Source organism: Hypanus sabinus, chromosome 9 (assembly GCF_030144855.1).
Source record: "Hypanus sabinus isolate sHypSab1 chromosome 9, sHypSab1.hap1, whole genome shotgun sequence".
NCBI classification, from domain to species: Eukaryota; Metazoa; Chordata; class Chondrichthyes; order Myliobatiformes; family Dasyatidae; genus Hypanus; species Hypanus sabinus.
Genome location: NC_082714.1, coordinates 44807009 through 44833426, shown reverse-complemented (window position 1 = coordinate 44833426; position 26418 = coordinate 44807009). Strand labels below are relative to the sequence as shown.

General features: G+C 38.9%; 1 protein-coding gene across 2 annotated transcripts; it reads left to right on the top strand.

The window, feature by feature from the left end:
* Positions 1-4842: 4842 nt before the first annotated feature.
* Positions 4843-25323, top strand: chst12a (carbohydrate (chondroitin 4) sulfotransferase 12a). Of its 2 annotated transcripts, none has more exons than XM_059979590.1 (2): positions 4843-5110; positions 18445-25323. In XM_059979590.1, exon 2 carries the CDS (start codon positions 18528-18530, stop codon positions 19812-19814), a length of 1287 nt encoding a protein of 428 aa, XP_059835573.1. In that variant the 5' UTR covers positions 4843-5110; positions 18445-18527; the 3' UTR covers positions 19815-25323. The 2 variants fall into 2 exon arrangements, with proteins under 2 accessions (XP_059835573.1, XP_059835574.1); XM_059979591.1 differs by lacking the exon at positions 4843-5110 and adding an exon at positions 7423-7515.
* Positions 25324-26418: the final 1095 nt, after the last annotated feature.

Below are 26418 nucleotides of genomic sequence, written 5' to 3'. Positions count from 1 at the left end.
CAGATCTGAGGGAGGGGCCTCAATCCTCACAGGCTGGGTTGTCAGCATCACGGCTGCTCCCATTTTCCCTCCCGCTAGGTCGTTCCCCAGAAGGACATCCACGCCTTCCCCCGGCAACTCCGGCAGGACCCCCAGCTCCACTGGTCCCGACACCAACTCACAATCTAGAAGGACCCTATGCAAGGGTACCACTTCGGTCCATTTTCCTATGCCTCTCAGGGCTACCTCTCCCATCGGAGGTCCGAACTCTAGCACTATACGGCTAATCAATGATAGCTCAGCTCCACTGTCTCTCCAGATACGTACTGGAATTTGTGGGCCTCCCTCCTCCAGGGACACGGTTCCTTCGGAACTAAACGTCTCACGCCCCTCCTGTACTCCATCTACCGGGGGCCCTCTCGCCGATTTTCCGATCGACGCGATACATCCTATAGGGATAGCTGCTTTCCCTTTTCCTGGCTCCTTCCTCGGAGTGGGGCACTTAGATGCAATATTTCCCACCTTTCCACAATTAAAACAGGTCAAACCAGGAAATCTCCAGGTTTCTGGCCTGGTATCCTCACTTTTCCGGCTAGCTCCCGGCTGAGTTTCTACCGTAGCCGGCAGGCTTTCCCTACCGTTCCCACGGTCTCTTGGGTAACTTTTTGTCAAGGAAAACTTTGTCTTGTGAGTTAGGGCATATTCATCTGCGAACCTAGCAAATTCTGCGACGGACCTAGTCGGCCTCTCGTTAAAATACATCCAGATCTCCTCCAGAACACAACTTTTAAATTCCTCAATCAAAAGTAACTCCCTGAGATGCCCATAATCCTCGTCCACCCTTTCCGCGGTGCACCAACGGCCCAAGAGCACCCCCTTCTCTTGGGCTAGCTCGGTATACGTTTCATTCCACCCTTTCCTTAAATTTCTAAACTTTTGTCTATAGGCCTCAGGTAACAATTCGTAAGCCCGGAGAATGGCCTCCTTTACTTCAGCATAATTCTCCGTGTCTCCCTCCTCCAGGGCAACGCCGCATATGCTCGTTGGGCCTTCCCCTTTAACACACTTTGTAACAACGCCACCCACTGCTCTTTTGGCCACTTCTGATTTACTGCCACCTTTTCAAAAAGCAAGAAATAACTATCGACATCTGTCTCCTCGAACGGGGGCACCAATCTCAACTCCCTACTAACATTAAACCGCTCCGCTCGGTCTAACCCTTGATCTCTTCACTCGTTCCTCATCTTCTCAATTTCCCAGTCATGTTGTCTCTGTTTCTCTTTCTCGGCCCATTCCCTCTCTTTCTCGGTCCGTTCTTTCTCTTTCTCGACTGCTTCTAGCTCCTTTAGCTGAATTTCATGCCGTCTTTGCCTCTCAGCCGCTTCCAGCACTTTTAACTTAATTTCATGTTCCAACCTTAATTCCTCCACCTCTAACTGAACCGTCCCACTTGATGGTACCTTTTCAGGGATATCGTCCAATACCTCAGCTCCAAACACATTCTTCCCAATGTAATACTGAGTTATGGCCCTTCGCACCTCCCGCTTTTTCATGGACGACCTCACTTCTGCGAGGTTCAACCCCTTTGCTAAATTTAACAAGTCTGATTTGGTGGCCGCCTCTTAGCGCCCCCACAGTTGGGTTTTTCATAAATTCACCCACGTCCATCTTTGCTGGTTTCCCATCTGGCTACCCGCATAACCAGATTCAAGTTTTGGACTTACAAGCCCGATTCACTGGCCTCCCAATTTGGTGTCAAATCCCGAGACGAGAAACCCAAGTTGTTACGTATCCTGTAACTGGATAAATTACCAGCAAAGATAGAGAGGTCCATTGGAGTCTGATGGCACTATTTTCGAACGTTTTTATTCATAAAGGGGGGCACAAAAATAAGGTTAATACAAACATTCAGAACATATACATCGGCAAAACTCAATCTAAAGTGCGGGTATAGCAATAATCATCATTAAGAAATAATCTCGACTGTTGTCTAGGGGATAATATATTGTCCGTTGGAAATATAAAAGTCTCTCAGAAGTCTGCAGGCTTCAGTCTTTTTGGGGAATCGCTGGGTTTCACGTGTTTTAGAGAGATTGAGGAGAAATGGATAAACTTGCCCAGGTCTTTGATGAAGCAACTCCGTTGAATCAGGGGAACGTTGTTTTCCTGTTATTAGTTCGAAGTCCTTCTCGGTATCATCAGCCACCCACTCCGCAGGCAAAGGAGTTACGGAGCGCATGTGGCTTTTGAATGGCTTCCAGCTATCACGGGAGCGCTGAGCGATCGAGTCCTTCTGGTGCGTCGCTGGGGTACCGCCTTCTGCAGTCCCCTTTTATCTTGACTTGCAGAGTTATAGATGTCCATCAAAGTAGGGTGATGCAATCCCCACCCCCACATTGCCCGAGGGTGTCCATATCCGTGGTAGCTGTCACGTAGCAGGGTCATGCAATTCACACAGGTGTCTCTAAGAGCAATGGTCAAAACCGTTACATTGTCTCTCATTTTCCTGGGTCCGAGACCCGAATTAATAGAGCTCTTGCGATTCTCCGGAAGGAGGGGGCTGCTCCCGCCCCTTCGGCCCCTCAGAGCTGTGGTACATTCATAAAACTTCTATTATCTCTGATGACCAGACTGGATTTATTAAAAATCGCTATCCTCATTTTAACATTCATCATTTACTGAATGTTATTTACTCTCCCTCTAAAGTAACTTCAGAATGCGTGATCTCTTCAGATGCTGAGATAGCCTTTGATCGGGTTGAATGGAATTATTTATTTAAAATGTTAGAAAAATTTAACTTTGGGTCCAGTTTCATTCTATGGATTAAATTACTTTATTTACCAGCCACTGCACAGGTTCTTACTAACTCTCAGAGTTCTAAACCATTTAATTTCCGACATGGTACCAGACAAGGATGTCCTTTGAGTCGTTTGCTTTTTGATTTGCCCTTCGAGCCTTTAGCCATCACGTTTCGAGTATCCATTGACATCTCGGGTATTTTAAGGAGGGGTATCACTTGTAAGTTGTCGCTTTATGCTGATGACCTTTTGCTCTACATTTCTAATTTGGAGTCCTCTCTACCCTCAGTACTTTCTGAATTTAGTCAGTTCTCAGGATATAAACTTAATCTTCATTAGAATGAACTTTTTCCTTTGAATAATTTGGTATCAGTCAACTCTGACCTTCCTCTTAAAATTGTAAGAAACCAATTTACTTATTTGGGTATAACAATTACTAGGAATTATAAATTTCTTTTTGAAGAAAACTTTATCACACTTTTGGAATATGTTAAGAAGGTACTATTAAACTGGTCTCCCCTTTCTTCATCGTCGGAAACATCTGCGTATCTCAGCCTCAGAGATGACCAGGTTGCAGGTTGTAGCAGTGGCTTTCCTCAAGAGGCTCAGAGTTAGCGACATCGAACCGAGTGAAAAAGTGATTGAGCTCATTTGTGAGGGAGGCTGCGATGTTGGTGGCACCACAACGTTTGGCTTTGAAGTCTGCCTTGTGCAGCTGGATCCTGGACTTCTTGTCAGATCGTCAGCCAGTTGTAATAGTGGGCTCAACAAAAGGAATGGCTGCAAAAGGGTGACAGCTTGGTCAGGTGGGTTAATGGGGCACCTGGAGGCTAAAAAGAGGTGGGGGGAAAATGTAGAAAATTGAGCTGAGGTGGCAAATCAGCCAGGAATGACAAATAGCCAGAAAGGCTCTGAATGTTATTCCAGTCCTATTCCAGTTCTTAGCTGGAGGAGTTGTACAGCATGGAAACAAGCCCGTCATCACAGTATATTTATCTTGAGCTGTTTCCACAAGCTTGCATTTTGCCCACATCCCCCTGAACCTTTCTCATCCACGTACCTTCCCAATTAAAAAAAACATTATAGTTTTATTCATCCCTACCACTTCACTTGCAAGATCCTTTCTGGATTATGAACACAGTGCATTGGTATATGCAGTATATAATGAGTATATGGGAGACTAACAAGGTTGTTGGCCGGTCGCTGCTGAACTGCAGGCATCTTCTGCCAGGTGGGAATGAGACATTTCTCACATGTCTTCTCTCCTTATCCTGCCTGTTATTGAGTTAGGGAGGTGAATTGGCACCCGCTCTTCCCAGGCCTGCTTGCTCTCCCCACAGCTGTATCTGTGAGACCCTTTCTCATTCTGTTTCTGCTCATTTCCCACTCATGAACAGGTCTCAGGCACAAATCTACATTCATAACCTGGGAACTGCCTGTGTTATTAAATTACTAAAGATTCCTAAATGTAGGAAGCAGGGGTTCATAAAGACACAAAAATCAGACTGCTGATGATCTGTTTGCAGAGTTATGAACCTACACAATTTAAAGTTTTAGTATTCCACTACTAGGTAGAAAACATTGCAATTATTTTAATGATTTGTGTCTCAAACTAGTGAATCGTATTGCAAAGTTGCTCTCCTTCCCAGTTCTGACGAAAGGTCTTCATGCGGAAACATTAATACTGGCTGTCACTCCACAGCTGCTGCCTGACCTGCTGTGACTTCACAGCATCCTCTGTTTCCAATTCAGATTTCCAGCATCTGCAACTTTTTAGAAATGTCCACTCCTATCTCCTCTCAGGAAGCATAGCAGAATAATTAATCATGGTGAATTATTATAGGCTCATTTAACCCTGCAAACTCGTACCGGTAGTAACACTGCCGAGCCACGCGGTAAACAGCCCCTGCACCTGCACCTTGCGGCGCCGACAGTCGACAGTGCGCAGACTCCCCAACGGCCATGCGGCCGGGCGCCGGCAGGTGGCTGCCCGCACTGGTCTCGCGAGATGTGGCTGGCGGGCGGGGGGGAAGTCGGGATGTGGCACTGTTGCTCGGTAACTGTTGCCGGAGGCAGGGCGGGTGGGCGGCTGCTGTTCGTCTGTGCGCTGACATGGACGTGAGGCGCGGTGGCTGCGCCCTCGGCTTCCGCCGCCTCGACCTTCGAAAGAGCGGCGGGACGTCTCTCGGAGAATAGCACGAAAGGCTGCTGTTGTCTCAGGAGGGGAGAGCCGAGTGGGCGACTCATCGCAAAGCCCCGTCCCCGCGGATCTGCACCGCACCCGAGCGGCAGTGGCGACCCTCCCTGGAAAGGGCAGGAGGTAGGGCGAGAAGGTAAGCAACAGAGAATCCGCTGCATCGAGGCAAAGGAAAATTACTGTCAGCCCTGAAGAAATAAAGAGGACATTGTGAAGGAGGAACTCCGCGAGGATGGCGGGGGGGTTAGTGGAGAGGGACCTGTTTTGGCTTTTCTCGCCGATTTAGCACTGTTCCACCCTTCTGAAATTTTAAGAAAGAGAAGTTTATTTTCTGCTTCCCCTAGTCGGACCGTTATAAACCCGGACAGCGGAGCCGAACTTGAAGCTTTAGAAATACGATGCCAAAAGCTCCTTTTGAATGCATCATGGTATATATTCTCAAGTTTATTTTATTGGGGGGGGGGATTTCGGGATCGCTTATAAACAACGTAGTCTCATGGACTAAGAGCTAAGAACTAAGAGTATTGACAGCAGTTTCATTTCCTGCGCCCACTTGTAAAGGGTTAGAAACAGCGGCTAAAATGTGTGTACCCAGTATTAATTCTGTTGAAATTTCACTGGAAGTCTAAAGACTTTCTAGACTTTAGATGCAATTGATAATGCTGATTCGATAGAAGATTTGTACTTTTAAGTGGTTTGTGTAATTTAAGATGTAGTTAGTTGCTCTCTAGGAAGTTAATTTCGAGCGGCAGGACGTCCAACAAAAGTTAATCGTAAGTAGTAAAAGATCGTGTTTTTTTTGAATTTTTCTTTGCTGTTCAATATTATTACTCATCTATATTTGTTTACTTATTGACGAAGGAAGTTTTGTACTGGTATTATCGTATAAGGTACCAAATCGTAAGTAGCAGCAGCAGACCATGCTGGTCTTCCATATTTGCTTTTGAAAGATTGTTCTAAAGATTAGCTACTCAGTGTGGTGAATGTGGGAGGGGAGGAGGATCTTATCTCCATTTTGAGTAGATGACCCTTTGGAGATTTTTGAACCTGATTCTGGGAGTTATAGCCAAAGAACCATCTTTGCATTAATGTTATGGTATCCGGTTGCAATTTTGGCTGGTATGCTTTGTTAAGATGTGTTAATATTTAAAATTCTTTGTGGCAGTTAGGTTTTGAAATTTGGTTCGGTACTGCCTGTTATACTGCTGGTGTTTAGGGCAGCAACGAAGGTCATCCATCTCTTTCCTTGGCTATATCCTGTTGCACACAGATATAGAAAGATTCTTCATTGCTGTTTCCGTTAGTATTTTTTGACTAATCAAGGTTGTTAGCCCTAAGATGAATTCCCCCCCCCCCCCCACAAACCTGGAGGACTGGTGGACCACTCTTAAACTGCCTCTACTCTTTGACCTGTTTAGCTTGGGTGACCCTACCAAGAGCCAACAAATAAAGTCCTGAATCCCGTCAACATAGCTCTCTGGGTCATTGCGGAGTGCAAGCCTCCAAACCCTACAACAAAGTTGTGATTCTCTTGAAGGATTGAAATCTGTGTATAAGAAATTTTCATTTTTTAGGACCACACTTGTGGGACAGCAGTTCTTGTAAGACCTTGATGCAGTGGACATTTAAGCTTATGATGACTGTTATAAAAAGATGAAATGCATTATGGATCCTTGTTGTACCCAGAAACTTTGCATTGACTTGAAGAAAAATTCAAATCTGGAGAAGTATTTGTGCCTCAGCAACTGGCAATAGTATAAGCAGTTAGATTATACTCACTACAATTGTACCTGTTAAGTTTATTTAAGCTGCTTGTGCTTGGTTATTGAGATAGAGTGCAGAATTGGCTTTTCTGGCATTTTTAGCTGTGCCGCCCAGCAATCCCCCAGTTTACCATAGAAAGGGTGCAGAGGAGATTTACAAGGATGTTACCTGGATTGGGGAGCATGACTTATGAGAATAGGTTGAGTGAACTTGGCCTTTTCTCCTTGGAGTGACAGAGAATGAGAGGTGACCTGATAGAGGTGTACAAGATAATGAGAGGCATTGATCATGTGGATAGTGAGAGGCTTTTTCCCAGGGCTGAAATGGCTAGCATGAGAGGGCATAGTTTTAAGGTGCTTGGAAGTAGGTACAGAAGAGATGTCGGGGGTGAGTTTTTTTTACACAGAGTGGTGAGTGTGTGGAATGGGCTGCCGGCGACAGTGGTGGTGGCAGAAACGATAGGGTCTTTTAAGAGACGCCTGGATAGGTACAGGGAGCTTAGAAAAATAGAAGGCCATGGGTAAGCCTAGGTAGTTCTAAGGTAAGGACGTGTTCAGCACAGCTTTTTGGGCTGAAGGGCCTGTATTGTGCTGTAGGGTTTCTATGTTCTATGTTAATCCTAGTCTAATCATGGGGCAATTTACGATGAACAAATAACCTACCAACTGTCTTTGGACTGTGGGAGGAAACTGGAGCACCCGGAGGAAACCCATATGGTCATGGGGAGAACGTACAAACTCCTTGCAGGCAGTGGCAGGAATTGAACCCAAGTCACAGGTACTATAAAATGTTATGCTAACCACTATACTATCGTGCTGTGTAAGAGGAGTTACTTGGGAACTAAAGCAACCATTGGAAAGCAGAAAACTAGTGTAAGGACTGGAGGAGACGTACACAAAGTCGTTTTTGGAGAGGACCAGATTGAATGTAAGAAGTTTTAAGGTTTTAAGTGCATATACATAAATGAAAGATTAAAACTAAATAAGGTTGATGAACTGCAAATGCAATTAACCATGTGAGATTATGAAGTAGCTGCTCAGAAACCTAACTTGATAAAAAAAGCTAGGAATGTTTCTGAATACAAGATGATTTGTAAATTTCTGGCTCATATAGAAGCTAGTGTTGTTGATCATTTGGGAATGAGCCAGATTAAGTGGAGGAACATTTGGGAAACAACGATTATAACGTCAGCTGTAGAATTGCTCTGGGCAAAGGTATGGTAAAAATAGTCAGTTGGAAAAGAGGGCAACATCAATAGGATGAAGTGCAGATCTGGCCCAAGTAAGAACTTAAAGATGTAATAAATATAACACAAATAGGCCTTTTCCATCTGTTAAGATCATCACTGACCTTTCTCTCTCGTAGCATTCTTCTATATTAACCTCATATTTGGATAGATATTCACATCTGGAAATTGGAATCTGAGTATGTCAATCAAAATTATAATTGAACAATGGGCGGTGAAAATATTTCTGCCTTATTTCCTAAGAGAAAAGATTGGCAACAAACATAAAAGGGCATTCAAAACTCTTCTATAGACTTGGATCAAAAGAGTAGCGATATACTGTATCTGATCGGAGACTAAAAAGAAAATCCACACTTAGCAACAGAACACATGCCTAAGATGTTAAATGATTCCCTCGTCATAGTTGTAGATGCTGCTGAAGTCACAGCAAAGGAAGATGTTCTGTAGATCGTGAGCTGTTGCAATTTGTGAGGAAGAATGAGAGGAGGCAATATTTAACGAAGGAGAACAAAAGCAGATTAATTTAGGGTAGGTGTATAATTTGTTGAGAAAGTGGTTCAAAAAGGGATTCTCAGCAAGGAAGTGTTGATTATATCTCTTATAAACATTTCTTCAGCCTCATTCAGTATTGCCCTGTTTTGGTGCCACACTTTAAGAAGGATGTGAAAGCCATAATGTGTGTGCGGGATTCGTTTCCTAAAATAATTCCGAGAAAAATAAATGGATAGTGGTTCTCCTTGGACCAAAGCAGGTTATAAGGAGATCTGATGGAGTTATTGAAAATCATGAAGGATGTAGTTAAGAGTAGATGGTAAGGTTAAAGGGTGATGATCCAGGGGACATAGAATGTAGGTGATTATCAAAAGAGAAAGTGAAATATGGGATAATATTTTTATTTAGCACATTGTTTAGTGTCTAGAGAAAACTGCCAGGAATATCACTGGAGACAAATTCAGTTGTAACGTTAAAAAGAAGCTGGAACCAAATTTGCAAAGCTGTGGACAGAGACATGGGATTAGATGAATTTACTTTGCATGGGATCTGTATAGATTTGAAAGGCCAATTAGCACTTCAGCCCCTCTCCTGTTACTAGCATGAATAACACCAGGATTCAACTAGCTAAGCTGCAGCTTCATTGCCTTGGGTTCAGTCCTAAACTCAAGTTTGTGGATTTTGCTTGTTCTCCCTCAGACTGTGTGGGGTTCCTCCCACATCCTAAAAGCATGCAGGTTGGTGGGTTAATTGGCCATTGTAAATTACCCTTAGTATGTAGGTGAGTGTGGGAGTTGATGGGAATGGGGGGGAGGGGGGAAAGAGGGGAATAAAATGCATTTAGTACAAGTGGGTATTAAAGGTCAGCCTAAAATTGGGCTGAAAAGCCTGCTTCTGCACTATATCACTCTGACATCGGAAAATCCTGCACAGTATTGGGCAGGGTTGGCAAGTAGACCAAGGTTGTGATCCATGTTGGAAGTAAACGTAAAGATCTTTTGTTAAAAGACAGACTATGAAGTTGGAAGGTAGATTAAAAAAAGAAACCATTATCAATTATGCCATAAACTAGACAAAATAAGGAGAGGAAGATTAAGAGATTGTACATGTGCTTTGAAGAAATTCTCTTAAATTTCATAGGAAATCACTAAGGCAAAGCTAAACCAATGGGCTACCTTCACCTGACTGACACGGCACAGTATCCTCGTGTGTCACATTTGTGTGTGCATTTTGACTGCTGATCTCGAACCAAGCCTAATGTAAACAGGCACTCCTCAGGTTTGGTTCCAGAGAATTGCCTGTAAACTTGTTTCTGGGAGAAAAAGAAATCAGTTGGGGTTGATTAATATGATCACTTATTTATTGTTTTCCCTTGTGTAGCTGCAAAGGTACAGAATCTGCTCCACCTTCCGTGGCTAGCTTTGACCTTAAAGTATCAATGGATGTTCCAATGTTTGATAAAGTATTTTACAAATATCAGTAGTAAGAAATTGGTCAGTTTACAAAGTCATTCTCTTGAGTGGTCTCATTGTGAACCAACAGCCTGAGTTCTTAAGGGCAGTGGTGCTGATTGTTTATGCAAAATATTTTTTAAAAGACATTTTTAAAAAAATACTAGTTACTCCAGTTCCATAACTCTTAAAATGTGTGTATTTCTGTAACTAAATTTTCCTATTTTGAAAAGTGGGATTTTCACAAGTCAGATCTTCTGTTACTGTGGGAGCCCCTGCAGTACTGTACTTCACTTTTTATTTTTAACCTCCTGGGCCTTTTTCTCCTGCTCCGAAACTTCCTGGCATCCATTTTACTGTTTCCTGTCATCTGTAATTGCTGACTGGACATGTGCTAATTTTGGCCATGCCTTTGTAAACTGTTTTATCCCAGTCGGGAGCTCTGACCTTAACTTTGGAGTCTCCTACTGTTTTCTCCTCATCTGTGATTGCTGACAGGAATTAAAGTAATCTTGTCTGTACCCAAGTAATCTAGATTTCCCAATGTGCATTTCCATTGCCACTCTAGCTTCTAAGTCCATTATTTTAATCTTACCTTTCTTCTCTAGTACTAATTATAAATCTTCCTTGATTAGATTTACATCTTCAAGCACATAGATTTTGCTATTGTGCATGAAGCATAATTAGGAAATGACAGAATAAGGATGAGAATTGTCTTGTTTTCTGATGAAAATCCAAGCAACTTCAGGTGTTGGAAATCTGAAGTTAATATTCTGGAAAAGTTCAGCTGGTAATGGGTCTCAGTCTTGAAGTATTAACTACTGCAAGTGATATCTGACTTGCTAGCTTTCTCTGCATTTTCTGTTTTTGATTGTGCCGGTGGATGAAATTTCATCAAGAAATGTATTCATACTTTGCAAAATATGGTCAAAATTGCAGCTTCGGCAAAATTAGTGCTCGAAAAAATGTAAATTGCTTCCCCTAATCCTCTTTATTTAGTTTAATGCCAAAGTTTACAAAATGGGGCCTGTAATAATCTTGCTTGGAATTTGTGCGTCTTACTGGTGTAGTGGAACAGATTAACTCTTCCTCTATCTGTCACGTTTTGTCAAACACAAAATTTTGTTTGGTAACAACTCTTACTCTGTATCAGTGATCACTTCTGTAATCCATCCATCTAATTTCTTTAATGCATTGAAGCTGGATTTCTGAATCTTTGCCATTTTAAAATGAGCTATTCTCTTTTATTCACAATATGCTTTCAATTTTTGCTGAATTGTGTGCGGTTTAGTTCTGTGGTTCCACCTTACTGGATTCTTGGCTGAAGCTGACCATATGTGAAATATATTTTAACAAGTCTCCACTTGGAGATTTTTTAAAGAAAAAATGTTTAAGTGGTGTAAAAACAAATTTGGTATTCTAGTCCTGTTCCATATTTTATATACCCTAATATCTTTCGAAACACTCCAGTTTTTCTTCTTAAATAACCATGTATCTGTCTTAACTTTAATTTGTTGCAATATACTTGTATTACTACTATGTGAGTAATTTTGCTATATGCAGGTTATTCTGAATTTGGAGTAGAATGACTGAATAAATTACTCAAAGTTAAACAAATAAACAGGACCTTGCCTTGGATAGCTTTCATACTAATAGAGATGCATTGCCAGCATAAGCAGGCATGCTATGCAGATGATCCCCCATGATATGGCAGTTCAGGTAACGATAATTCAACTCGATGGAATTCAGAGGTTATTACCCTGACTTGAGATACAAAATAAATTTTGCTCTTTAGGATTTAGTGTTGGAACTAAACACAAAATATGAAAAAACAACAAATTTTGTCAATTTGCCCTCCTTTGCTGTGCCTTCTCCAGTCCAAGGACACATGAATAATTGTCTCATGCTGCAGCATTGCCAGACTTTCTATTTGCAAGACACTTTCTCTGATGTGCTACATTGTGGCGAGCTGCAGTAAGTAAAGCCAGATCTTACTCTGGCTCCTTAAAGTAATTCCTTGTCTTTACTCCACAGTTAATCCATTATTCTCTGTGACCCTCTTTCTCCCAATAACAACAATCTTGGAATTTTACCTCTTTTTGTGATATTTCCACTTACTAACCCTCTATCCAAATCCTTGTCCATTCCTTGATTGCAGTGTTGGCTTTGGCTCTTAAATATGGTGGTGAGTCACTTTACCATTGCTGCTAAGCAAGCTTAATAGGAAAAAAAATCAGCCAGTAGGAATGCATCTCCCCTTTTAACATGGGATTCAATTGAGGGGAGAATGGGTCTGCATTGTGGACAAATGCGATATGGATGATCTTCTGGGAATGCAAAGCCTCCTTGATGCTAGGGTTCCCTATACAAAAATTATCTTAAATCATGTTTTCTATTTTGAGTACTTTGAATCGCAGTTAGAATTTGTTTGATTTTCAAAATGTTAAATTGCACTGTGAAGAACCACATTAAACTTTTATTATTAAGTTTCTCCAGTAAAGACAGCAATTTAAGCAGAGTAGTTTTGTTTTGTATCTGAGAACCAAATTACAATTTTTTTCAAATGAACTTGTTTTTAGTTTTTATCAGTTTGGTCAGAAAGATAAAACAAACAAATGGAAAGAAATAGTTGTGCTCCATGTGTGGTATTTGTGGAACCAAATATCCCTAACAATTTTTAGGGCCGGATATAATTTGCTGTGTTGTAAACAATAATACAATAATATTAATCTTGGCTCCATAAAGCCATATTTAATGTTTTATCCCAAATACTGTAGTTTAAAATTTTAGAAGTACTCAAGTCAGTCATATTATAAGCAAAATGATTACAGAGTATTTCAAGACTAACTTTGCAACAAATCCTGCAGAATTTTGCAATATCCAGTGATTCCTCTTTTTTTATGTAGCATATTAAGGTTGTGACAATGGAAGAAATGTGCTTTGGAGTATATGGTATACCGGAATGGTATATTTATGGCAAAGAAAATTTCTCTAGTGTTTGGCAAATTTATCATTGTTTGACAGCAGAATTAAACTATGAATATATGCAGTGATATTTGTGTTCAAATTATGGTTTAGCAAATTCTTCCCATGGATTTGAGTTGTTATATTAATACAGGTAGTCCCCAAGTTACAAATATCCGACTTATGGTCAGCTTGTACTTACAAACTGAGGAAGGAGAACGCCGTCCGCCATTTTAAGTCGTTGCCGTTGACACTGTGTTGAGTGTGTAACTTTGTATTTGGCTTAAATGTTTCTTGGCAAGATTCAACCTGACCTCTTCCCCCCCCCCCGCCCATTCCGGTCAGCTGGTGGTTCAGTGAGATTAACGCTGGGCTGGAGAATGGAGTTTCCCGAGTTCAATCCAGTGACAGACCGCTCCCGTGCCAGGTTGATGTTGATCCAGTGACTCGGGAATTAATTTGAAAGTTTGACAAAAGCATTTTATGTAATTCAAATATAATTAGCCCAAATGAAAGGCCTCAAGTTGGAAGTACAATCTGAGCTGTTTTTTCTCTAAACGATTTAGTAAGTTGATCTTGCCTTTCTCTAAGTTCAAGATAGGGGATATTGGGCTTAAAAAGGTTGGTGACCACTATTCTATAAGTTAAAAAACATCTTTATAATATGTAATGGAAGTGGAATATCATGTATTTGAATTACATAAAATGCTTTTGTCAAACTTTCAAATTAATTCAACCAAGGAAACACTAACTAGCATATCAAACAGGCTATAGCTGTCTTTCTTTAAGAATATTACAATACTTCATACCTTTAATTCTGTTTCATTAATAATTTTATTTCAACACGAAAAATAAATGAATAAAAATTGACTGTTGCACTCAGTGTGATGACTGGTGCTGAATATATTCTGCTAGTTCCCTGAAATTTGGCTCTTAACTACAGACAGCCAGTCTGAGAAAGTCTGTGAGGAGTCTGTCAGTAAGACAGCTCCTGTACTTAGATTTAATAATTTTCCTCTGTGAAAATGCAATTTCACACAGATAAATTGACCTGAAGTAGGTACTGACTTTTAGTGCACATGTGGTGGGATGAGGAAACTTCTTCCTGCTGACAAGCCCCCAAAAGTCACCATCCCTTGATCTTGTTTTAAGCTCAATGTCATTTTGCAAATCAATTGTTTCCATTTCAATATCACTTGGCACACCAAATACTTGCTGGAATTTGGCTGCTATCTTTTCTATATCAATCAGCAGAAATGGGTGTGAAATAAATGCAGCAATATCTTTCGTGACATTTAACTCCCCAGAATGCTGATTGAACTCCATTGCCAGTTTGTCTAGGTAAGCACAGTACTGCTCAGGGCGAAAAACATTTTTTCCCTTGATGGCCTGTAACATTTTCTCCAAGTTGGGAAAGTGTGTCAGCCTCCCATTCTTTAAATTTGAAATCCAGCTGTCGGTCTCTTCCCATGAGCTCGTTGTTAAGTGCACTTAATTTAGCCGTTAGGTCTGTCAGAAACCTAAATCCAGTAACCACACATCATCTGACAGTTCATCGTGCTCCTTGCTTCTTGTCAACAGAAAAGCCTTTATCTCAGACAGCAAGTCAACAAATCGTTGCGGCACTTTGCCGTGACTCAACCACTGAAATCAGCATGAAGAAGTATGTCTCCGTAAGTGGAATCGAGCTCCTCCAATAACACCTTGAATAAGCAGTGCTGAAGTGCTTTTGCTCGAATCGAGTTTATCAGTTTGACCACCAGTGTCATTACATGAGAAAAATCCATGGCCTTCCCTGCCAAGACCTGCTGATGAATCGCACAGTGATAATCCAGGAAGTCAGGAAAATCAGGGTCATTACGGCACAGTGCTATAAAACCAATGCGCACACTGTGCGTTGCTGGGGCTCCATTGCCACCAATTTATGAATGGGGATGTAATTTTCACAGACATTTTTTAAACTCGTTGTAAATATCCTCACCTGTCGTTCTCCCCTTTAAGTGCAAAAGAGTGAGGAAGTCCTCCTTTGTTGTAAAATCTGGGAAAGCCATTCTGACAAATAGAACAAACTGAGCTGTTTGCATTACATCCAGGGATTCATTGAACTGTAGTGAAAAATATTCACAGAGTGACAAGACAAGTCCTTTAACACTTGTCGATTCATGTCCTCTGACAGTGACTCCACCCTCCATGTCACTGGTGCAGGGCCAAGCGATATATTACGTATTGCGGTTTCGATGCCATTTTGTTTTTAAAAGTCATTAAAAGCAGTCTCTGCAGTACGGTAATGGCCATTGCTTCCTTGAATAAAAGGCTTCCTTGAATAAAAGGCCATCTGTAAAAGGCTTCTTGTGTTTAGCCAAAATGTGACTTACACGAAATGAAGCTTCAGTAGCAGCCTTATTTTGAGCAGCATGTTTTGTGAAAAACAGTTGCTGGGCCTTCAACCCCGATTTCAGCTCCTCAATTTTCCTGGCATGGATTGCGCTCTTTGGGGGGGGGGTAGGTGTCTGTAAATTTCTGGTGGTTGGTGTTGTGGTGCCACTCCAGATTCCCTCTTTTAATCAGTGCTAGAAATTCCTCTTCCCATTCTGGATGGAATTTGTGCATTTTTGCCTTCTTTCATGGAGCCTCCGCCATGCTAGCTTGCTACCTTGCAGGATATCACCAGCGAGTGCTGTATATTGATGTTTGCAACAGTCTGTACCCTTATCTAATCTAATTGGTCACTTTGCAGCACAAGCTACGCTGAAAAAAAAACAAGTCACGTGATGTCACACATATGTGACGCACGAGGCTGGTGCAGTGGAAAAAGAGAAACGCAATAACCAGGAAAAGTAACTAAGTGTGGGTTTAAAAACGACTCAGGGTAAAATTTGCTTTTGCATCAAAAGGTTTATCAGGCATAATGTGTCTGTAGTAGCTTCTACTTTGAAAAAGGACCACTTGACAGCTTCATGCCCAAAGGAACAACTTTATTTGGGATGGCAATACCAGTATTTAACATGGAGGTTTTCACTGAACCATGGTGCATGAAGGGGCTATGCACACATGTGCACCGGGCAGGAAGAACGGAAATAAAACCCTGCAACCCCGGAAACAACCTCTTACAAACAGCTTTCCGTAGCGGGAGTATTGCTATATTACTGTTATCCTAATTAATATTACTTATTTTTATAATGCTCACATTACAATAGTATTTGTGTATTTATTTTTCATTTTTTTCGTGATCTACTGGGAAAGTCTCAAAGATCGACCAGTCAATCGCGATCAACTGGTTGGCGGCCACTATTATACGAACATTATTTACCTAGGAAATTTTCTGGAATTTTGTCCTTGCTTGCTCTTCCTTGTTTACTCTGTAAACCTCAGATTTTAGATACAACACAAAGTCACGTCATCTCTGCAAATTCTGCAAATTTGTCACAAATTCTCTGCAAAGATTCCAAAGAGCAGTATATGAGGTCATTCTTACCCTTGGCCATCAGGCTGTATAATGAGTCAACCAATAGCTGGGGAAGTGACTTGTAAATCTTGTACATCATAATTATAAGGTAACTTATTTTTATTTCTTCTCCTAATATTTGTATATCTGTGAACTTGTAATACTACTGTGACACTAATTTCCCTTGGCATTAATAAATTATCTCTATCCTATTTGGTAAGAGTTCAAAATATTAATTTTAAGTTAGTAATTGTTAACAATTGGTTTAATTTGAACATACAAAAGTTGATTACTTATCAAATGTCAGAAACGTGACATGATGAGAATGTTAACATTACATTTGAAGGTGGGGTTTTACTTAATCAGGGACAGTTTTCTGCAGCTGGATGCATCAGCCAAAAATTGTGCTATCAACCATTTTATTGGCTGGAGAATTGCAGCATGATTAATTCACGTACAGAATTCTGGCTGAGCTGTTTGATCTTCCATCTATCATCAGAAATCTGGCAATTTAGGTCATCCTCCCAAGCTTTTATTTTATCTAAAAAGTCTTGTCTAGAATCAATCAACAAGTTATAGATATCGGTAATAGAACCATTAATAAAAGGTTTTAAACTTAAAAGATTGTCCAGTAAATTTTTATCAGGACCTATAGGAAAAGTAGTTAATTGGAAGTGTAAAAAATCTCTAATTTGAAGGTATCTGTAAAAAATGTGTTTTTGGGAGTGCAAAATTTATTTGACAATTGGTCAAATGAAGCAAGAGATCCTGAGATAAACAGGTCCCAAAAGCACTTAATACCTAGTTCATCCCAACCTTTAAAGACTTTATCAGTCATGGAAAGGATAAAAAAATAATTAAGGAGAATGGGAGATGATAATGAAAAATTTGCTAAACCAAAAAATGTACTAAATTGAGCCCAAATCCTTAAAGTTTGCTTAACAATTATGTTATCTGTTATTGCTGAAAAAGAAGAAGAGTATGATGCAAGAAGAGAGACAATAGAGGAATTTTTTACAGAATTGACTTCTAAGGAGACCCATGATGGGCAATCTTTATGACAACTATAGAAAGTAATATTCCTTATATTGGCAGCCCAATAGTAAAACCTAAAATTGGGTAGGGCTAGTCCATCCATCGCTTTATTTCTTTGTAGGTAAACTTTACTTAAACGAGCTTGTTTATTATTCCAAATATAAGATGTTAAAATTGAATCTAAAGAATCAAAGTACGTCTTAGGAATAAAAATAGGTAAGGCCTGTTCGATCTTAACCGTGTGCATCTTAGCGTAAGCAATTAGTCATGTTAATTTCTTTTTTAGTTGCTTCACAGAGATTCAGTGGCAATTTTGATCCATGTGTAACTGACTTTCCTGAATAACTTTAACATCATCGAACAGAATTAATTTTCAATACTGTATATTCACTATTAAAGATTTGCCATCACAAATTTCTTGTCCCTGTCAAAATCATTCCGAACCCCATTGTTTCCTTTTCCATTAGTGCCTTCATTGTTTAATTTGGTTCATTATAAAATATTTCTAATCTCTGCCATGAGAAATGCCTCACCACAAGTTGTTTTTGCTTAATTAACACCTATTAATCATGTCTGCATTAGAGCTGGCACATATCCATCCTCCCTTGGTGTTAAGTTTTGAGCTTTCCATCATAAAGCTGTCATTGCTGCCTTAATATTTTTCTTGTATTTCTTTTCTCTAATAACTTTGAAACTATTGCATGACTTTCAGAAAAATTCTGTCTCACTGCTTTAATGCAACAGTTTTCCAAACTTCTGTAGCGATAATTTCAAGTTAACTTGTAGTAGAAGCAGGTTCCTAACTGTTAAATTCACATTAGCAATCTGTTTCAGTGAAGCTTTGTCTGCATTATAACAGGCAGATGTATAATTGCATTAGTTATTTCTATGTACTGTCTACCTCTTCAATGGAATAAAGGTTGATTGCACTCCATATTAATCACATCTAATTTTGTTCTTAAGTTTGTTTATAATTGATATGAGCTTTACCTTAAATAATGCCATAGGTAATTTTTGCAATTGAGTGATTTTTGAATCTGAATCTTTTTTTTTTCTTTTCCTTTTTGTTTCAGGATGCAGTTTTGATATGGTTTTTCACTGAAACTTCTACCAAAGGCCTGGTGACCAAGCCAGGGCAGATTGCTAAAACTTCAAGATGAGTAAATCTCGGATTTTCCAGTTCTGTGGCATTATGGCGTGTGTGTTTATGATTCTGCTGATCATATTTTATTGGGATGATATTGGAACAGCTCACTTCTATTTGCATACTGCTTTCATACAAATTCGGGCCACACATCTTCCACCCATGAAACACCAAAACTATGACCATTCAAATTACAAAAAGATTGCAGGAGAGAGAATAACCAGCTCCAAGGCCGCTATTCTTGATAATCTCGAGTTAACATATTTGGAAAATACAAAAGGATACCAAGAGACAGAAAACAAAAAAGTAAGCCAACTTTTCAGTGAAGTATCTCAGCTTGACTTTGAGGAGAAAGTGGAAAGCTTTGAGTTGGGAATCAATTCCAGGAAAACAATCAATGAATTACAACGGATACAGAAAGAGAGGAAACAAAAAATTGAAGATGCTTGTACAGACTCTAGTGTTATGTTTTCAGGAAAAAATAGGAAATTTGAAGATATTCCAAATAAAGAATTGGATCATCTAATTGTGGATGACCGTCATGGGATTATTTATTGTTACGTACCAAAGGTAGCATGCACCAATTGGAAACGGATCATGATTCTATTAAGTCAAAGTCTTTTAAATCAAGGTATTCCATATCGTGACCCACTTGAAATCCCCAGGGACCTTGTACACAACTCAAGCAGCCATTCGACATTTAGCAAGTTCTTTAAACGATATGGAAGCTTCTCAAAACAGTTGATGAAACTCAGACTGAAGAAGTATACCAAGTTTCTCTTTGTACGGGATCCTTTTGTAAGATTAATTTCTGCATTTCGCAGCAAATTTGCTGCTCAGAATAATGATTTTTATAGGCGATTTGCAAGGCCAATGCTCCGACTATATGCTAACTATTCTAACCCTCCGCAAACTGTCGATGAAGCTTTCTCTGCAGGAATCAAGCTCACCTTTACTAACTTCATTCAGTATTTGTTGGATCCTCGGACTGAGAAGGAGGTGCCTTTTAATGAACATTGGCGTCAGGTATATAGACTGTGTCACCCATGTCAAATAAATTATGATTTTATTGGAAAATTAGAGAGTTTGGATGAGGATGCCACTTATTTACTCAAGTTGCTGAAGGTTGACAAGCTTGTTCAATTTCCATCCAGTTCACGGAATCAGACAGTTGCTAGTTGGGAGCATGAATGGTTTGCAAAAATTCCAGTGGCATGGAGGAGAAAACTATATGAAATTTACAATCCTGACTTTGTTATCTTTGGTTATCCCAAACCAACAAATTTATTACTTGACTAATCTCAAAGATGCACTAATTGCCTTAAGTAAGATAAGTACTCATGTAGTTAATGCCTCATGTAACTCCTTGACTGACCTCTTCATGCCAAAAACAAATTGAAATTTTGGAGATTATGCACTCATAGCATACTGATTGTTACATTTCTCCACCTTGTCCCATATATTTTATTTGCCGCTATCCTTATCAATAGATAGTTGTAAAATCAGTCTGATAGTCTTGGAGTTGTATTCTGCATCTGCTAAACTGCCATAATGTGGAGTGAAAACAATTGGTATTTAACATGATCCTTGCTGTGACAGTAAGATCCTTATTGTTGTTTTGAGGTGTTTGATATTAATAACCCCTTAGCAATTGTCAAAATCTTTTGAGTGCTTCTTGGATTTAGGTTGTTAGAATCATTATTAGGAAAATACTAAGAATAGTGTGGCTTTATCAATGTCTGTTTATTGTATTTTTGATTCTGTTTTAAGCTTCCTCCCATAGTATAGAGACTTAAAATAAGTTTTACCCAAAACATTTGCTTAACCTGCTTTGTACTTGCTCCTTTCCTGATGTCCTGCATAAAATACTTTGACATTTATGTTCCTCTTAAATTAAGGCCTAATACTGCACATCTTTTAATGTTCTTAATATAGTTGCTACAATTTGAAAGTGATTACTTATGGAAAAAATGAGATAATTACTTAATATCTTTCAGAACATACAGTGCAATATTGGGTTAATACCAAATTTAACCATACTTATTGCAAGTAGTTATTTAATTTCTGCTAAATTAAATGGGTACAAACAATGCTATTTGTAGCTATTGTGCTTGGAAACATTAAGTCAAAATTATGTGCCTTGTATTTTCTCACAGCAGTAAATACATCTTGCACATGGTGGTGTTAAATTTCAGTAAGTTGAACTACTGATCCTAGTCCATAAGGACATAGAAATGTGTTAATATATTGTCTAATGGAAATTATTCAATTATGGGACAAGCAAATAGACTTGATCAGGTTAAGGGCTTCTTTGCACACACGTTGTTTGTACAGTTACAGCAGGAATAAAAGTTAGGAAAATATTTTTTGTCCTAATTTGGAAGCTATCTTGAGCAAGGATAGTTTTAGCCTTTATGGAAATCCTGATAATATGAAGCTGTGTTCCATTCTTATTAGTTATATAATTTTGATATTGTGAAGAATGACTTGTCTTTTGAAGTAGACTAGATATCAAGAAAATATCAAAAGATATCAAGAGAAACTTAAGCATTTAAAAGGGGGGGGGAGTTCAAAGTGAACAGGGGCCTTTGAAAGACTAAGGCTAGGAATATAGTGTTGGAATAAGCAAATGGCAGAGGAGTTACGTAGTAGCAGCACATACTAGTAGTACTGGGAAAGAAATTAAATCCCTTCACAATTAGAGCATTGATATCAGGCAAACTAATGGGTCAAAAAATTAAGCTCTCTGTATCTGGTTATTTGCATCTTGGGATCCTATAAGAAATGGTTTTTCAAAAATAAAACTTGGATTCCAGAGAAGTATGAGAGGATTGAAAAACTATCAATGTGATACCCTTATTGAATAATGATAATAGGCATAAAATAGTTATCAATGAGTCTAACGATTATAGTAAAAATGCTAAAAGTGTTCATTAAGATATCAGCTGTACAGTTGGCAAGTTGTAAATAGATTTGACATAGGTTATGAAATGGAAATAATGTATGACTTTTATCAGAATTCTTTGAGGAAATAGCGTCAATATGGCAGAGCTTGTAGATTTAAAATATTTAGGTTTCCAAAATGTGTTTACAAATTGTGACTGGAGATCTCTTTGAAAGCTGAGGGCTCATGGACGCAATTTATAGCGTGGATTAAAAGTTGAAAATGTTGGAAAAGCAAGCTTAACAGCATCTGTGGGAAAGGGAAACATGTAATGTCTCAGGATTAGAACACTGTCAGAACTGGGGAAAGAGAAGTGTAGGTTGGTTTTCAGTAGCAGAGAAGGTGGAAGAGGATGAGCAGAACAAAGGGGATATCTGGAAGGGTGAGGCCAAGTGAACTGAGCACAGCTAAGGCAGCACTTATAAAGCTGTGCTCCTGTTCTATGTAACACATTACTAATGAGGCCATTGGATATGCCACAGATAAAACTATATCGGTTGAAAACAATGATGATGGGTAGAAACAGCCAGTTCTCAAAAAGGAAGGATGAGTAAGGTATCTAAACCTGGAGAATTTGGTATTAACTTCAGAGGGTTCAGTGTACCCAGAGAAAAACAAAGTGTTAATCTTCAAGCAACACACACAAAATGCTGGAGGAACTCAGAAGGCTAGGTAGTATCTATATAAAGGAGTACAGTCGATGTTTCAGGCCAAGACCCTTAATCAGGACTGAGAAATCCCATTGGAAAAGGAGGTCTGCCATGTTTTTCACACACAAACCAGCTTAAGAACATTTGCAATGTGTTGAAATTGTCTGTCACACAATTCTGACTTTGAGGTTTAAATTATGGGCTCTTGAAATTGAAAATACAAGTATAAAATGAGAGGATGTTTACAGATTACTTTTCTGCATGTTTAATAGGGTGGTGAGGAAGAGAGTTATGCTTTGTACAGAAACAAAGCACGAAGGCTTGTATATCTGTTGCTTCAGAACTGCAATAATCTTCTCCCTTGAAGTACAGTTTGTCCCTGAGTTACGAACGTCTTGATTTACGGACAACTCGTACTTACAAACTAAGGAAGGAGAACACCGTCCACCATTTTAAGTCGTTGCTGTTGTCACTGTGTTGAGTGTGTAACTTTGTATTTGGCTTAAATTTTTCTTCGTAAGGTTCAACCTGACCCAGCACCCCCCCCCAGCCGTTCTGGTCGGCTGGTGGCGCAGTGAGATCAGCGCCGGGCTGGAGAACGGAGGTTCCTGAGTTCGATCCAGTGACTCCTGTGCCAGGTTGATGTTGAGCTCGCAACTCAACCTCGTAAAAAAAAAACTGCCACCTCCAGTTTAAATTCCCACATGGAATATTGTGGAGGATCAAATACCCAAACCGAGCACAGTCCCCTCTTGTCCCATTTAATCTGTCTCAGTGTGATGGACTTTAGGACCCGGGGGTTTCAGTGCGGTGGACCTTGCTGCCCACAATGTTTCTGTTCTGTTGACGGGAAGTGATTGCGTTTGAAAATAAAGTGGAAATAATAAAGCAATCGGAAAGAGGTGAAACACCAATGGTCATTAGAAAAGCATTAGGCTACAGTCCGTCAATGATCTTGAACAATTTTAAAGTATAAAGTGAGAATAATAGAACATGTGAAAGGCCCTGCCCCGATGAAAGCTGCAATTATTACTAAGCAACGCAGTGGTTTAATTATTGGAATACATACGTTTCTTAAGTGTTTTATATGCATAGAAAGGTAAAATATATACTAAGACAAACATTTGACTAAGTGATGCGAAATAATACTGGATGTACTTGTTCCGACTTGCATGCAAATCCGACTTAAAGGTGGACTCAGGAACGGAACTCGTTTGTAACCCAGGGACTGCCTGTATTCTTGAAATTTAAAAATGCCTCCACTCAAGACTATTTTGGTGAGAGTCACCAATCATGTCATGCTTTACACTTTCAATTAGTTAATGAGTTTGAGGTGTGAAATTAAATATTGGAAGTATGATGTTAATTTGCTATATTTTGACCTATTGAATTCCCTATAATACCAACTGTGCATGTGATGCTTATGTACTATTTGCCAAAGTGGTATGCAAGTGCAACAAATGTTTTTCATACTCCTTTTCCTGTCTGCCCTTTCCCTCTTCACATTGTAATGATATCTTTGTATCCAGACAAACTCCAATGAAAGCATAAAATAAAATTTAACATGGTAAGCTTAGCATAATTGAAGGCAATGGGATCAAAGGGGTAGTGCCTGTTAGATTATGATGTTGGCTGAGAGACAGATTGCTCTATCGCCAAGAGTTGGTATTGGGTATTTTTGACTTTTACAAAATCTAGGAGATTAAATTTAAATGTGGAGAACAATTGTGCTTTATTACAATAAGAATATGCAGAGAGAATATGCACTCAATTGGCCAAGTTCAATCTATCAAAACCATTGGAAAATCTGTACGTGCCTTCAAATTTCCCATTAACCATTTGATCTGAAAAGAATTTTCTTGGCTTTTCCATACAACTAAAATCTCACATCCTTTATTGTATATCTCTGCTGCACCCACTCTAAGCCCACAGCAACCTTCCAATGAGCAAGGGAATGGAGCAGGCAAGATGGTAACATTGTAAAATTTAGTACCTGTATTCCTGATACTGTGCTTTTTAAAACCCTGATTTTTTGAATTTTCACTACTTTTTATAGGTATGTTTTATATTTTTGTATGGTTGCTAAATTGAACATGTTTTCCTGTACTTGTAAAATTATTTGGGTGATAAAATACATATGGTCTAAACCATATAATTGAGTTACTTCATCTAATTTAGATTTTTTTAATGCGGGGCCGTTATATCTTGCAAAAAAGAGAACTTAGAAGCAGCTTTAGATTTATGGATGTGATTGAGGATTTGTCTAAAAACAAATTATTAATTGTTATTCTACATATCTAATTCTTGCTCTAGCCTGTTCATGGAAATATTCCAGTATTAGAATAAGTATACTTTTACAACCAAAAGTAACTGTTTTTAGAATTTCCAGATATTTCATAATTATGATTAATGGTTTCTAACTAATTATCCTAGTAACTCCCAAATCATTGTACTTGTAGCATTCCATAAACAAGAGCAAAAATCTGATTTAACTTTTGTTTTGTGTATTAATGTAAACTTATGCTTCAGTTACTTGTTAATGTTGATATTATTTGATTTGCGATGTCATTCAGAGACCAGATGTGATTTTTAACTAACAAAAGCATGAGAATTTGTGCACTTTGCAGATGAGAAGGTGCGTTTCAAGTGCCTGGTCATTGTGTTACTTGTATGTACAGTCACAACTCTTTTCTCCATTTGATGTGAAGTTCCATTGAGGTTTAAAAACATACTTTTAAATGAAGGGAATTCTTGGATTTTTGTGTAAATTGAACTTTTTAAAGTATATTTTGATAATGACAGATTTTGTAAAGTTGCATTTTTGAACTTTGTTTTCTTTAAAATGTTCAATATGTTATTTATTCTATTCAGGTCTCTAAATTTATGGTCATATCCAGGTGAATGACCACATGAACTGGGAACATGTAAAATGGAACTTTGAGAGGAAATGTAACAAAAATGTCTACAACTCTTTTTAAAACTGCTATTTATAAAATTTTATACTTTTAATGGAATAGATCATGTATTGCCTATTAGTTTCTTTTGGTTTTATTTCAAAGATGAACAACAGCAGTTTTTGCTATCTTTTGGTTTTGCATTTCTATAGAAGTGGGCAAAGAGTGAAAATATGTGCTGTTCAGTTTAGATATTTTTGTAAAGTTGTTGCTTTTCTTGTAAATGTGCAATAAAACCTCAGGCTTAATTATGTACAATACAGCTGTTGTGTGGATGGAATTTGTCAGCTGCATCTTCTGGATAGAGGAGTTTAGAAAATACATAACTAAACTCCTAACTAAATTATACTCTGCAACAAAACACTCTGATGTTATAAGACTTGTAAAGAAATTTCTCATTCACATACTCGGAACCAATTGTATTAGTTAAGAATGCCCTATGATTTTTGGACAATTCGTTGATATGATTTTGCTGAAACATTCATGTATTTCACAAAGACTATACTCAAGTCTAAATCTCAGCTAATTGCATATTGATCAGTTTCAAGGTAAATCAAAGCTGAAACTTTCAAAGTAAATTTATTATCAAAGTACTTGTGTCACCATATACTACTTTGCAATTCATGTTCTTGTTGGCATTCAGGATAGAACAAAGAAATACAACAGAACCAAGAAAACTATGAAGACTTACAAACAATACATGTGCAAAAGAAGGCAATCTGTGCAAGTATATAATAAATAATACTGAGAAGATGTAGAATCCTTGAAACTGAATCTACAGTTTGTGTGGAATCACTCGAGTTGAAGTGAATGGAAATTATCCTGACTGGTTCAGGAGCAAGATGGTTGTAGGGTATTAACTGTTATTGAATCTGTGGTGTTGGCTTCTATACCTCTTGCTTGATGGTAGTAACAAGAACAGAGCAAGGCTGGATGGTGGGAATACTTGAAAATGGATGCTGCTTTCTTGTGGCGGTGCTTCTTGGTGAGGATACAGCTTTGTCTGTGATGGACTGAGCTGAATCTACCAATTTTTGTATGTTTTTCTGTTGTTGGGCATTGGTGTTTCCATACCAGCTGTGATGCAAGCAGTTTGAATATTTTCCACTGTGTCGAAAGAGGTTTGTCAAAGTTTGAGATGACATGCTGAATCTGTGCAAACTTTTAAGAGAGATAACTTAAAAGAGAGAAAACATGAAATATCAAGGTGAGCTACCCAATAATATAAAATAGGATACCAAAACAAGTTTTTTTTCAGATTTTTTTAATACAGTGTAATGGAGAGGTGAGAGTGGATATCGGGCCACTGGAAAATGGCAATGAAGAGGTAGTAATGGGAATCAAAGAAATGGCGG